Here is a 14,984-nt window from a genome sequence, read left to right on the forward strand (position 1 = left end):
TGGTACAAGCTGTATCCTCTCATTTATTTGCTTCCAGCAAATGGGTTAAGCCACTTTTTGGGTTTGGTTTTCTGTTTGGTTTTTTTGTGCATGTGTGTGTGTTTTTTTCCCCCTGTGGGTTTTTTTTTTTCCCTTTTCCTTTCTTAAATAGTTTTTTAAAAAGCTTGAATTAGATATTTGAAAGTCCCTGAGGATATCCCTCAGCTATTGTTGTTCCACATTGCAAAATACATTGTATCATTAAGCTTTCCAAACTTAGAAGATTCAGAATCAACAGATTCACAGATACTAACTTGTTAAAACTGCACTGGAACTGGATGATTTCTCCTGGAGCTGCACAATTTAGCAACAGACTTTTCTGGAGTGCACAATGGAGAAACCTGACATATGACCATTCTGACTCAAAATCAGTGCAAAGAGATACCAACAAATGTTGGTGGTTCTGAGACAGAACTTGCTTCTTAGCACCCATTCTATTTAAAAGACAGATTGAACCTAGCAACTTTTGCCTTGACAGAAGAACAAAGCACATGCTCTGTCACATACAGACATTTGCAACATGCAGATATGGACTGTATTTTGCTCAACTGTTGAGATACGAAATCCTTGGACCATTAGGAGCCACTTCCACTACTCGTGCTCCCAGCACAGCAATGTATCCCCCACACATCATTCCACGTGCTGAATTTTAAACAAATGAGCCATGCAGGGTGAAACTTTTGACACGTCCTTGCCATTAGCACTACATGGGAAGCTCATGAAACTACAGCCATGATTAACAGCACGTGACATACCAGCGGGTTGCTTGACACAGAGGACGCTTTGCCGACGTGGGAGGTGGTTCTTACAACCTAAACAGCAACACACTTAATACTGGGTTCATATAAAGTGTAAAGCTAATAATAATTTTTTTCAGAAACAGACAATTTATTCCAGATATTTTAATAGCTAGTTCTCAAGAATGCCTCTGACAGGATTTTATTCCTTTTGTCAGGTTTTGTTCAAGCTGAATTGGAAATTAAACGATCTGGGTTAATACCAAAAATGGAGCAATGCAGAGAAGATTTTGCAGCTTAAGTAATATTAGAAAAATGAACTAATGGGACAATTACAGTTGTCTTATCTTTTGGCTTTGGCAGGCATAAACACAAAGTCTTTAATCCATATAGTCACAAAAATGCACTGCTTTTGCTTATCTGCGGGGTTAAAAACTCACTTTGTAAAAGGCAGCAAGGATAAATTCTCAAGCTTTGGATTTTTCTTCCATTTCTGAAACCACACCAGAAATACTGAATTATCTACTTATAAACCAAGCAGCTTTGGCTCAGAATTAATTTTACTAAGAGCCTAGTTATTTCCTCATATACGCTAACTATATTCAGTGAAAACTGACATTTATTTTAAAAGCTAGGTTATTTGTTGTTACCTAACATATTTTTCTTAATTATTAATTTATTTTCTCTAACATACCCAGCAGTGACAAACTGCCAGAAACACATACTGAAATATATTGATTTGGGGTCAGATCAGTAAGGCAGTTCCTGTATTACTCCATCTATCTGAGTATTTTCTGTTATCTTTAGAAGAGTGTATTTCTCCTCTCAACACTAGTATTTTGTACACTTCTGCGTCATTTCACATCATTTTTATTTTGCAAATAACTTGGGAAACCTGCTATCTGTAAGAACATATGATATTTCCATTTTGGTGGATCTAGCACATTCTTGGCATTTCAAATGTATAAATCACATAGATCAAGCACTGTCAGAGGTCCACATAAGTTTAGAAGAGATTCATGGGTCACATAATGGCAATTATTCAGAGAGAGAATCTATCAGTTTCCACCAAAAAGTGATAAATTTGCATATCCTTCCCCACCCCAACCAGAATCATGCAAACACAAAGACGATTTAGTAAACATGCAAAAGCCCCAAAACCCAACAATGCAGTCAGTCAACCCATGCAAAAAAACTGTGTAGGGAACAAGTGACCATATGGGATCCTCTTCTGCTGCTTGAAACAAGAATCTTTTGCCAAAACAACAACTCACTACAGCGCTCAGCAAAGGGAATTAGGATGAATCAGCTGCTGTTTCTTTCCTAAAGTGCGATCTGCCACAAGATTGCTTTTATTTGACTCTTTTGGACTCAGATTGCAGTGAGGAGAACGGCACTGTTTTCTCAAAGTGCAAAAAGTCAAAACAGGTTACCAGCTCGCACTTTTTTATTTTACACAGTTTTGACCTTTTAAAAGTTTGAGCTTCCAACTTTAGGCCAATTTTCTTTGTCCTAACAAAGGACGTTCCTTCGTTCCTTCTCACCTAACAAAGCCATTTGATGACACATTTAAAGCACTTTTACAAGTCATCTTCACTACAGGGATGATACTTTTCTGAAATTTAACACTGAATTAAACTGCTGCCTGCTGTTATTTCTTTCTTTTTCATCAAGTCCAACTCATCTTTTTTTTAACTGATACATTCCGCTGAATGTATCTGCAGGTGTTAGAGTTACAACGTACGTAGGCAGGAGAGCAAACGCCTCCTGACTTACATTTTAAAAACGTAAAAATGAAATCACCACTGGACTGCAATCCCTACAGAAAAAATGAAGAAACCGCCTCATTCCGTCTTTTAACATTGCAAGGGGCAGAAGGGTAGATCCAGTGGACAGAAGGTGATGGATCAGGGCAGGGAGGCACGCAGGGCAAGGGTAAAGGCGCATGCATCCAAGCAGATCCCGAGGTCACCTGGGAAGCCGGTGTCACCGACAGGGCTGGACCTCGTGGAACATTTGAGGCAGGAAGTGGGTGAGCTGGGGGTGCTGGGCTAACAGTGGGCAGCGGTGGTGGCGGAGGTGGTGGCGCGTGCTGTTTGGGTTTGTCAACTTCATCTAAGTTTATATCATCGAGGTCTGTGGTGTGCAGCTGCAGGCCCCCGGCAAAGCGCCGCATTGAGGAGGCCGAGGGAGAGGCAGAAGGACGTCCACTCGCCAGCTGTGACAGAACAGAAATCTGCCTCAACACTTCTGCCTGAAACAGTCCTGAAGTGATTGATGGCCAGCCCTACAACACCGCTCAGCCTGACTGCTACTGCGCAGGAAGCTCTTGGCTTCTCCCACACAGAACATACACAAAATTTTCTCCGAAGGCCTTTCTAAAAGCACTCCTTGGGATTCTAGTTTAAAAAGAAGAAAAATGGGAGTGGTGTGACAGAAGCTGTTGGGGTAAGGGGGTCGACAAAAGAAACCCCACAAAACCCCAAAAGCATGAAGCCTTCAGAAGGCAAAGTCACAGGGCAAATCAAGATAACACAACTCTTGCCTCTCTGGCTCTTATGAAGAGAAAGCAAGAATTACTCCTTGGAAAGGTGATTATTTTAAGAAAAATAATCAAAGACAAGCCCTGAGGTTCTATGTCATTAAAAAAGGGAAAGGGGTTAAAGCTGTGTAAACACAACCACACATTAGCACACAGAAGGAAACTAAGCTTAAGCAGCTATCAAAACAAAAATTTAGTGTGCTATGAAATTCAGATCCTCAAGGGGTTTGAGATCTTATAATTTATGTTAATCCACACCCGATCTATTGGGGGGCTACACAACTCCAGAGTTTGAACATAATGAGCAGCTCATCCAAAAAAACCCCAATGTATGTGAAGGAGTCCACATATGCTGCTAGAGTTGCTAACATTCCTTTTACCAGCGATCAAAGAAAATTCAGCCATTTTGCTATTTTGTAGACTCAGCTGAGGAAACACTACATGGATAAGCTGTCTGACAGACACATCCATCTTACTTTAATATGGCAACACTTCCCTCAAGTGGGTAACAGTTTTCACGTTCTTCTTATCTAACATGCTCACCCCTTTGTACTGAAAAATAGCTATTTCTTTGGCAGAGGTTGAGAGATCTTGACTGCTCTTGTTCCCAAGAAACAGTTCATGCCTGTAGCACCTGAAAACTGCTCAGCTGTACTTACCCCTAAGAAGCCCTCAGGTTTTATGTTTTACATGTTTTAGCTGCTTGGGCAGGTTTGTAGAAAAATCGTAATAGAGCACTTATATATAATGTAATGGAAGAATTGATGGAGCAAATACAACACAGAGTGTTTGTCTTAAATTCAGGTAGAGCTCTGAAAATGCAAGTGTTTGTAATCTGTAATGTGCCTTCTTACTTTACAAAGTAAGGGGGACAAAGTTCTAGCAGAACACCATCTGCCAAGTTTAGATAGTGAGAGAAAAACTCTGCATAATCATTCCACTAAAGACCTGTACTGAAAAACCACATGGATCTGAGCCTAGGGCCACAAAGAACAAAAGATCAACTGCTTTTTCCAGAGCTGCTCCATGGTGACTTGAAGGAAAATCATGCGAGAGTGTTCCCCAAGGTCCTTTTTGTGGTTGCAGTTTCTCGGGGATCTCACGGGAGCTCAGCAGATTGAAGTGCTCCTCTTGAAAGTGGCTTTCCTTGGAAGACAGCCAGAGCAGCAGGATGGTGGGAAAGCCTCACTCCACATCTAGAATCACCAGGCTCTAAGGAACAATCGCTATCTGCAGATCCCCTAATTAAAGGGGACTACTTAAAGCACAAGCCCAAAGCCTACTCCTTGTGAGTTTCGTATCTTTTTGTGATTTTCTTAACCTGCTCCTTTATTTCATGCAATACAAGGAAGCTTCCAAGAGCTCACTATCAATGATGGTCTCATTTTCATAGGATATTAATAAATATAGCTGGGTCCAGGTTTGTTATTTGTAGCATGCCCCACGTAGCCCGAACAGCTCATGGATCAATAAAACTGTTCACTCTGTGGTAATAATATACTTTAAAAGGTTAATACAAACAGTTCATTAAAACAATGTTTAAATCTTCATAAAATATAGGAACAGCAAATTCTATAGATATAGTCATCAATTACTGATGTTCTCCCCCCTCTTAGAAAAAAGGCTGAGGGGGAAAGACAAAGATTTTTTCACTAGTAAAACCTGGTGCTTTTAGGAGACAACCTTCAGTTATTTAGAGATCATGCAATATATGGAAAAGCCAGAATTTTACCTCAGGAGACTCATTCTCCACAGAGGAAATCTGTTCTAACCGTGTTTGACAAAGTCTTTCCACCCAGTGCTGCACCTTTTCTGATTCTTCCAAGTCTTCTCGTTCTGTCTCAGATACCTTGACCATAACATCGGTGCATGAGAAAAGGTTATAGGTGTGGTCACAATACAAATATGTTTCAGAAGTATGAAAACTCCACTAAACATAATTTTAAAATAATAATGCTTTTAAGAAGGTTTTCCTATTTTGCTTTCATTAAATTCATCACTACACATGGACACTCATTAACTGCAGAGCTATCCTCATTTGGGCAAAAGCTGACTAGAAACAAGCAAACATGGCAACAGAGTTTTGCAGTGAAACAGCTTTTAAAATTTCATTATCTTTGACATAATTAAACAAGTGTCTTGCTAAAATAATTCCACTAAAAATCCACCTAATTTTCTTTCAATATAGTTTTGCACCTGATAGACCACAACATACCTCTTGCACAAGACGATTTATTTTCAGCTGTTTTTCTTTCTCCAGCATTCCTTCTTTCTCTTTGGCAAGTTTTTGCTCAAACTCCATTTCCTTTTTGTTCTTCTTCTGTTCACAAAAACTATCACTTTTTGACTTCTTTCGTTCTTTCCCTTTCTGGGAAGGATTTTTAACAAAAATTTTTACATCAGCTAAAAACACCACAAACTTCAATTCTGGTACATGAGTGCCTGCCTTGAAAAATCTAATTGCAGTCTATGCAAGTATGAGGATGGTCTTTTAAAAGAAAATCCAAAGTCCATTTACCCAGCAATTTGCAGGAAGTTCAAACTTTTGTTTTGAATTCTCTGATCTCATCCAACATCTCACTAAGAGATGTTGGATGAGATCAGAGAATTCAACTTTTTTGTTCCTCTGCAAAGTTACAACTTTAGGGCACAGAGGCCAACTATAAAACTTTGAATATTCACTTTTGGTTAGGTCTTGATTTGCCATCTCTCTGTTTTGGCACTTATATACATGTAAGACTGATTGCTTTGAGGTGACAGATGCTCATGTGTAAGTAGATGTGAAAAGTCCATGCATACAACAGCTTCATGCATACGCCCTAAAATCAGCATTGCATCCCCTAATGAAACTGAAATAAGGAATTATAAAGGAAAGGTTTAGATCAGTGCAGAAACTGAGTTGCTTCCAAGAAGGAACACTGCAAGACAAAGACCACGTAGCTCCTGGATAAAATCTACTCAGATGAGTTAACTAATACAGTACAAAGTGACTCTAAATTTTAGATGTAGGATACAAACAAAGGGAAAAGCTACACAGTCTTTTGGAAGCCTCTGTTCCTGTTGTCTTCAGAACACACACTGCTCCTTATTTCTACTTTAATGATGTCACATTTCTGCTACCCTTTCACATTTGTACAGGTACGACTTAGTTCATATTGGAAATTCCATGTTCTCCTTTTATTTATGAAAAAGTATAACAGAGGAGCAGGTGGCCACTTACTGTCAATTACTGCCACTGCCAGAAAGGCTGTGCCTCAGGTTTGATTTTATTCTCATCATCATCAGCTACTGACTTTCATGCTTTGAATTCCCAAAACCACCACAAACTGCTTCACATTAAATAGCATTATTTGTCTTCCTTTCCCCTTTTGCACGTTAATATTGATAACAAAGCCTTGGAAAACAGACATTTTCCCTGGCAATTACAAAAGCCAATTCTCCCAGTCAAGCAGTTAACTGGAAATCTGTACTGCTGAGTTCAGTGGGATGTGGTCTATTGCTTCGTGGTTACGTGGTGGTGGTGTTGTAGGGAGGGGAGCAGGGGGAAAAGGAACCCCCAAAACACTGGAGATAAGGTTTAACTAAAAAAAAAAAAAATCTAGCTTTTCACACTAATGTTTTAACATAAACCTAATTCTGTGGCATATTTTATTCAGGGATAATTAGTTTTTACCTTAACAATTGCCAATATCCTCCTCTAAAAAATGAGAAGATACATTTAGTACTGTCTACTAAATGCAACACCAGGCAGGTCAACATTTGAAGAATTACTGAATTCAAAGGCACACTAAGCAGTACACAAGCCAAAGTCTTCCAGAACAAGAACATATATCTGACAATCTTAGCTGCATTCACTGCATTCAGATACAACGGGATGATTCATCCTTTCCTACAATTTTCCCCATGGATTCAGTTTACTTCCTATTATAGACATTTTCAGTACACAGTGAAATTTTGTTTTTAGAACAAACAAAAAAATTCATTAGCAATAGGGAGCAGGATGAAAATTCATCACTGCCAGATTTAAAAATATTTCTAAAAGCAAATTATTAAAAAAACATCTTTTCAAGCTTCTAGTGCACACCATGTGCTAAAGTTCAACTGGAATTGTGTAAGATCTTCATTAATATATGGAGAGGTATTGGGACATTCTCTGAACTATAATTGTCAACATCAATACAAAAGATTACCTCTTCGTGTGAAGAGTTTCCATAATATGCACTTACAATTTTCATTATAAAAATCCTAACTGCCCTGGCTTTCTCACAGGTTAGAGATCCATGGTGATTTACAGTCACCAGCAGTACAAAAAGGTATTGGAATGCACCATTTTCTCCTAATCTCTTTTAAGGAGAACAGACATATGCTGGGCACACAGAAGGTTAAAGTAATAGTCCTGAAGAGTTACACGAATACTTCATCTGTCTGAAACAATCCTGACCTCCTCTGAAACCTTGAGTTATTGCCAGATACACACAAAAAAATCTTCATGGCACTTTTACCACAGTTAGTTACCAAAAAACCCACCACCAAAGCACACCACACAATCCCCCCAGAATATGGCTAATATACATTAAAAGCAATAAAGAGAAGGAAGCAACTGCAAGTATAAAATATTATTTGAAACTCTCAAATTGAAATTGCAATACTTCAGCAGCATCTCTGCAGACACAGAAGTATTCTATCACCCTAAAGATTGTTAATTTTTTTTCCTCATATATACATGCCTAAAAGCCTTCTGCCTTCAGCACTCCTCCTACAGGGAGGTTTGCAAAAGTATAACTATATAATTTTTGTCTCTGTACTGGTTTTATATAAATATATATATATATAGTGAATACTTCTGGAGAACATGAAGACATGCACTGCTCACCTGTAATGAACACCTGCTGCAAAGTACTGTTACACAACTCCCTCTGGCAGAACTCAACAGCCCAAAGGACTGAAAAGGACAAACTCCTAGACACATGCATCCCACAAGCATCTTAAATTGTGCACACGTTAAAAGAAGGAGCATTTGACTATAAAGAATGTTTACTAATAAGAGAGAAGAAAAATGAGGAATTTCAATTCAAACACACAGCAAAAAAATGTACATTTCAGACTTTGTACCTTACGGATTGTGGGAAATTTTCCTTCATACCGATAAAACCATCCAAAAGCTACAAAAGGTAAAGGAAAAGGTGTTTTTTGAAGAAAAGCCAAGGACTGGTTCTTACTCAGATCAATCCATGCTGATATGTGTAACTGATTGAAATTTATTTGAAGGCTCAACACCAGAGGTTTGGTATTACACCTCAAGTTCTTAGTCAAATTCTTGATAAATGGTTCTAGTACATTTAGTCATAAGTTTCCCTTATTTTAATGATATACATTTTCTGTCAAAGCAAATGCAACAATCAACAAGTAATCTTCACACAGAACCACACAGGCATGTGCATTGCTAAGATTTTTATGGTTATGCTCCTACTTTACAGTAGTTTTAGCAAGCCTTATGAAAATTAAGCAGGTATGCAAACTCATTCAAGCTTGTGGCAGAACACAGGCTTTTGAGGAGACATGAAAAGCTCCATTTCCCAGGACAAAATATTTCAAGCCAAGTGCACAAATGTTACAAAGTATATTGCTAAGTAAAAACATACAAAACTTTATATAAGAAACATACATAACTTTATGTAAGAAACACTGCTAACACAGAGCACTCAGTATAGTCCACCTTTCTGCAGGATTGTTAAGATTTCATAACAAGGTACCTTTAGAATGCAATGACAGCAGCAGTATCAAAACCTTTCATCATTTACCAAAGGACCACAAATATCGCCCTAGGAAACCCAAATGGTCAGTTCAATGTCAAGACTGACTGTCAGGAGGAGGTGAGACACAGGAAGAATCTGAATCAGGATAGGAAGTTCGGGCTGAGTGGCAAACCTGTTTGTCCTGCTTCATGTTCACTTCATCCATGTCATCTGTTTCAAGTTGGTCATGTGCAACTCCCTTTAAGTCTTCTAGAGAAACAAAGGAGGAAAGAAGTGAGGAGATAGAAGTGACAGTCTAAATGGAGGTTCCCATGAAATGAAAAGAGATCAGCAGTGTGTGACTAGAAGTCTCCGTGAAATAAAAAAAATGTAGTTAGTGATGGGATGCTTTTTCTACAAAATTGTTAGAAAGAAAAAATGGCCCTATTAAATCAGTCTCCAACCTCCTCCAGCCCTGAAGAGCAGTTAGAATCTACATGTGGACAATTAGTCTGCTCTGTGATGAAGAGAAGCCTGCAGAGCTTGGTAGCTTTTCCTGTAATGGAACCATCAGCAGACTTTCCCAAAGTCACACACAAAATAATGTAATAAAATAACATCAGGTTAGGAATCGGCCCAGATCTCCTATAAATTATGCAACAAGCACTTTCCACGTTTTTCTTTGTACAATACAATTTTAGTACATTCTCCACATACAATTTGTAGATTCCAATTTAGCTTCTTAACTGCCAACTAAGCTCCAACTCTCTTGATTCCCTCCAGACCTGTAAGTCAGAAAGCCAGCAGCATCCTAGGCTGCATCAAGAGCAGTGTGGGCAGCAGGGCAGGGAATTCTACCCCTCTACTCCACTTCAACGAGACCCCACCTGGAGTGCTGCATCCAGCTCTAGGGCTCCCAAAATAAGATGGATGTGAACCTGCTGGAATGGGTCCAGCAGACGGCCATGAAGATGATCAGAAGGCTGGAGCACTTCTCCTATGAGGAAAGGCTGAGGGAGTTGGGCTGTTCAGCCTGGAGAAGAGAAGGCTGTGGGGAGACCTTAGAGCAGCCTTCCAGTACCTAAAAGGGGCTACCAGAAAACTGAAAAGGAACTTTTTAAAAGGGCATATAGTGACAGGACAAGGGGGAATGGCTTGAAACTAAAAGAGGATAGATTTAGATTAGATACTAAGAAGAAATTCTTTACTGTGAGGCACTGGAACAGGTTGCCCAGGGTAGGTGGTGGATGTCCCATCCCTGGAAGTATTCAAGGCCTGTTCTGGATGGGGCTCTGAACAACCTGGTTTAGTGGAAGGTGTCCCCACCCATGGCAGGGAATTGGAACAAGGTGATCTTTAACATCCCTTCCAACCCAAACTTTGAAAAGATTGTCAAGCAAACACTGAACAAAAACAACATGGAAAACAATGCACCAAACCCCCAAGATAAAGAGGCTGATGCTTCAGAAAATTTCTTAGCAAGCTTCATTCTTTTTGCTTTTTCTGCTGCTACTGCTTGTTAAAAACCATGACTATTTGAGTGGATCTAGATTTTGCAAGATAGGTACCTGTTAAACAAGAGTTATTAAATTAATGGTATGCTTCCAGCCTTCTGAAAATAACCATTCATAGCTAGCTTGGCTTGGAGACAAACTGGTGATATATTCCATACAGCTCAGACGTGTCTGACACAAACACAAGGAGGAAGGCTGAAATCAATTACTTACTTTTGTGTTTGGAACGAGGGGCAGAGTGCACGTCTGCAGTTACAGTTTTTAGAGACTTGGGTGGTTCTTTAGGACCCCAGTCTTCTTCCCATTCCTTTTTAAATTTCTCTTCCTCTGCTGTTATCCTAGAAGAAGCAAATGCAGTTACACATTCAGAGTGCAAAAACAACAGCATCAGTATATATCAGATTACCATCATAATTTTTCAGCGTATTTGTTTTTTCTCTTTAATATAAGGCATAATAAACTGCTCTTTCCTCATAACCAAATTCCTTTCATCAATCTGTTTCATTTACTAAGCTACTAAGATAATTTGAAAAATACAGTGTAACTGAGTAAGATATTCTTGATTAATATTGAGACTTATAAGGCCAGTTATATAAACACGTGCACAGATGCTAAGCCATGAATGATACACTACAGTACTGTCACCTTAAATGAAGTAAAAAAAACCATCTCTCACCTAGTAATTTTTCATTTTCACAACTGGAATTACCTGTTAGAAAAAGTCAGTTTTAACTAAAACACTGAGGGACAGAACATCTACCATACACCCAAATCAGATGTCACAATGGAAAATTATACCTAAAAGGTGTGTGTCTTCCTTCTATAGCTTAAATCTATTTTGATGATTGCTTCCTAAACACATAGTCCTAGGTTGCCATAAAAAGTGACTCTTCCCAAAAAGAATTAAATACTGCTGAAACACGAACCAATAAGAAATAGAAATTTCTTATTCTAGGGAAAAAAAGGGAAAAAAAGAATAAAAGAGATGAGAGGGGAATAGATAAGTAGAGATAGAGGATGAGGGTGGTGCAGAGAGTGTCACACTTCAGTAAAAGAGCATGCAAAACAAGTAAAGTACCAAGGAGGTACCTAGAATGGCATGATGATCAGAAAAAAGGACATTTCAAACCAAAAAACAGCAAACACCAAGTAGGTCACAGCAGAGATGCCGAATAACCTAATAACATGTAGTTTCATATATGTAGCCTTAAGTGATCCAAGATCTATTCTTGACTATAGCTGGCCTTGAAAGGATAATGTGGTGCCAAAATTTACCAGGTCTTAGATATATATGATGCTATTTATACTTGGATTATCTTTTGCATCTCTAAATTAGCTAAAACAAATTGAAAAAATATTCACATGGAGTCAAAACACTCTTAAATCTGCAGCTGAGCTCACTATTTAAATTTAGAGGCATTGTCAGGGAACAACGGACAGAATGTTGTTTCATTTCATTTTAATTAAAAAAAGATGGTGTTACAATGCAACTTGCAGTACACAGAGTTAGGGACCTCTGCCATTCAGGCACATTTGAAATGTTTTCAAATCTAAGATACCAAAATAGGGCACAGTGACTTTACACAATGAATTCCTGCAGAAAGGATTTTTAAAGGAAGGTAAGGCATGATCCTTACAAACTATTAATACAGAAAAGCAATGTATTTTAGCCTGTCACAATTGCTCATGAAATCTCAGCTTTTAATTTCACCTTTTTTCCTCTAGTACCATTCTCCTTCCTCCTCACCCAGGAGATTGACACTGACTTAACTGTTCGGACTGTGATATGGAAAAGCTTAAAAGTGCTTGAGCGACACTTGAAAATTACAAGGAAGTATAAAGCTGTGTTAGACCTTACACTGAGCAGCCCTCAAGGCATGAAAGCCCTCCCTGAGTGAGTAAAGATGCTCTTAGTGCAGAAGAACACGGCAGACATCCAACATCCATTATAACAGACAGGCAATCTAGACTGGGAGAACAGAATCATCCTTCACATGTGATGGCCTGCTTTTATAGCAGCTTTTGGCTATTGCAGGAACTTCTGTAGAAGGCCACAATAAAGAACAGGATGTCACCAATTCCCTGGTATCAGAAAAGGGAAATGCACAAGAATTCATCCATGTGCTGCAGTAGAGCCCACAGCAGGACTGTCAGAAGATTTTTCTCTTGTGACAGCTGGAGAATATATTTCTTTTTGCACCTTGGAAATTCAGAAATCCCTACACTTTTTCTATCAGAAAATTTTAGCTAATACAGGTACATGAGAAGGAACTTAAGTGAATTAAATGAATTAAAACCCCTTTAATATGTCAAAGGGGCAAAGCTGAAGACTTGAGGGTCAATCTTAGTCCTAAAGGGCTGAATCAAAACAAGTATTATTGTGCTACTTTCATTTTCATGCAATTTCCCTCCATCATTTAGAAGGGAAGTTAATTATTGTGATAACAACTGATTAATTTCAAAATTCCAAATGTAAAAGAATGCTTAAGTTACAAATATAGTACTGATCTGTTTCTTAAAAGTACTATTTTTTTCTGTTACAATTAAATGTAGCGTTTCAGTGACAACAGAGTAAGCAAGTTCTAAGACACAGAACTTCCTTAACCTTAAGTTTCTCTATATATTAATAACATTTTTAAAATAAGTGCTCTACTTCAACTTTACATTGAATTTATTATTGTCATAAGCCTCATGTTTTCAAGGTGCTGATTTTCAGAACAGTTTCCTATTCTCTAACAGTCGTGTACTTACTGATCTGTATCGGATCCTACATTTAGCTAAATGGAAATACTACACAATTTTATTTGGAAGGAACATGCAGAAGGTTTCCAGCCAGACCTAATACACAAGCACCCTTTTCCAGGTGGCACACTGCCTGTGTAAGGTTTTTACTCACTGCTCTATTTCTCTGCGGTATCTCTCTTCCTCCTCTGCAGCCTTCTGGGAAATCTCCAGCTTTCTTCTATAATAAGAGGAATTAGGACACCATGATAAAAATAGTATTTTCTGAGTAAGAACCTGAACAAAGTGTGTCAGCATTTAGTAAAAGACATAAACAGTAAATATATATGTATTGGAGGAAAACACTCCTTTTTAAAAGTCATCACTAAGATACCAAGGTTTCAGTATGGTTTCATAGGAACCCTGAGGACATTCCTGACCACCTGCATAATAAGAGCATTATCACCTACTTAATTCTCTAAGTCAATACCTCCTTCTGAGACAGGTCTATAGTGTGTTTTTTTTATGAGTATAAAATTTCTAACTGTCTTGCTAAAAATAAAACATGAGTGGATAGCATCAGGAAAATAATGAATATCACACTGAATCATTGGGGTACGACAGTCAGGGAGCAGAATGACCCTTCTACTCAGCATGGCTTTGAACGATATCAGCTCTGAAAGCCCAGAACATCAAGAGCAACACAGGATAAACATTTTATGAACAGAGACTCTGCAACAGCAAAACAGAGTTCTCTAAGTTCAGAATCTTCTCACTTCTGTGAGAAGCATCACAGAAATAATCATGTGCTCCTGTCTTCTGTGCCCTCTCCAAACCCAAGCTAAATTTTTCAGACTGTCCTGCAGAGAGCTCTTACAATCTCTCTTTCTCTTGCTGCTCTTTGATGATTTTGTTGGTCTCCAGCGCAAGTCGCTTCTGATGCATTAACTCCTGGCGTTCCTGCTCACGGAGATATGCTTCTCTTTGCCTCTCTTCTTCAGTCATGAACAGCTCCTTCCCCTGCAATCAAAACCACCACCCAAAATCAGTCATGAAAATATCTCATGAATGCAATTCTTCTAGGAAATAATTAAAACCCAGCCACACAGTAGGACATCTGCCATTTCCTTACATCGCTCTTCCTGAGGAACACACCCCAAAAGATCCTCAAAGATCTGACCGCTTACTCCAAGGAGCTATTCTACTTTCAGCCTCTAAGTTATTATGTGCTAAACACCTCAGAAGAGGTTGCAACTACTGAAGTCAGCAACAGCACTGTAAGGGTCATGCCAAATACATGCTCAGTGTGTCACCCAGAAAAAACTTCACATTATACTTTCTTGAAATCTCACTGAGCAATGAAATGCCAGAGAACAGAACAGTGAATGACTCCCAGTTTGAAGACAACTACACAGTTACTGTGTTTTAATCCCTGGTTGCTGCAGAAATGTGTCATCATTCAGGGAACCCAAATACAGGGAATGTACATCCCCCATACACTGTATAGTTTATGTATTACAGTTGGTTTTGTCCCTGTTCCATTTGCTTTACAATTAAGACACCAGCACTATTTTCTGTTCAAGAAAGATATTTCCATTGTGCTACAGGCAGAACCCTTTGATAACATTAATCTAATTTTCATTTCTGAAATTAAAATCCCATGTTAATCAGGAAGGTAGGATTTTTCCTGTCTCTA

At 38.7% G+C, this 14,984-nt stretch overlaps 1 protein-coding gene across 4 annotated transcripts in view; it reads right to left on the reverse strand.

Annotated features, from left to right (window-relative positions):
* USH1C (USH1 protein network component harmonin) overlaps positions 1-14,984 on the reverse strand; it is a 47,099-nt gene that overhangs the window by 14,439 nt on the left and 17,676 nt on the right. For all 4 annotated transcript variants that reach the window (XM_042038612.1, XM_042038610.1, XM_042038611.1 and 1 more), the window contains 4 exons: positions 14,166-14,308; positions 13,464-13,529; positions 10,781-10,905; positions 9,247-9,323 (listed from right to left, as the gene is read on the reverse strand). In XM_042038612.1, the coding sequence (XP_041894546.1) occupies positions 9,247-9,323; positions 10,781-10,905; positions 13,464-13,529; positions 14,166-14,308 (411 nt within the window). The remainder of the gene's footprint in view (positions 1-9,246; positions 9,324-10,780; positions 10,906-13,463; positions 13,530-14,165; positions 14,309-14,984) is intronic.

The sequence above is a fragment of the Corvus kubaryi genome, unplaced genomic scaffold (genome assembly GCF_017639235.1).
Source record: "Corvus kubaryi isolate FWS band 111438036 unplaced genomic scaffold, C.kubaryi_AGA036_p1.0 37392, whole genome shotgun sequence".
NCBI classification, from domain to species: domain Eukaryota; kingdom Metazoa; phylum Chordata; class Aves; order Passeriformes; family Corvidae; genus Corvus; species Corvus kubaryi.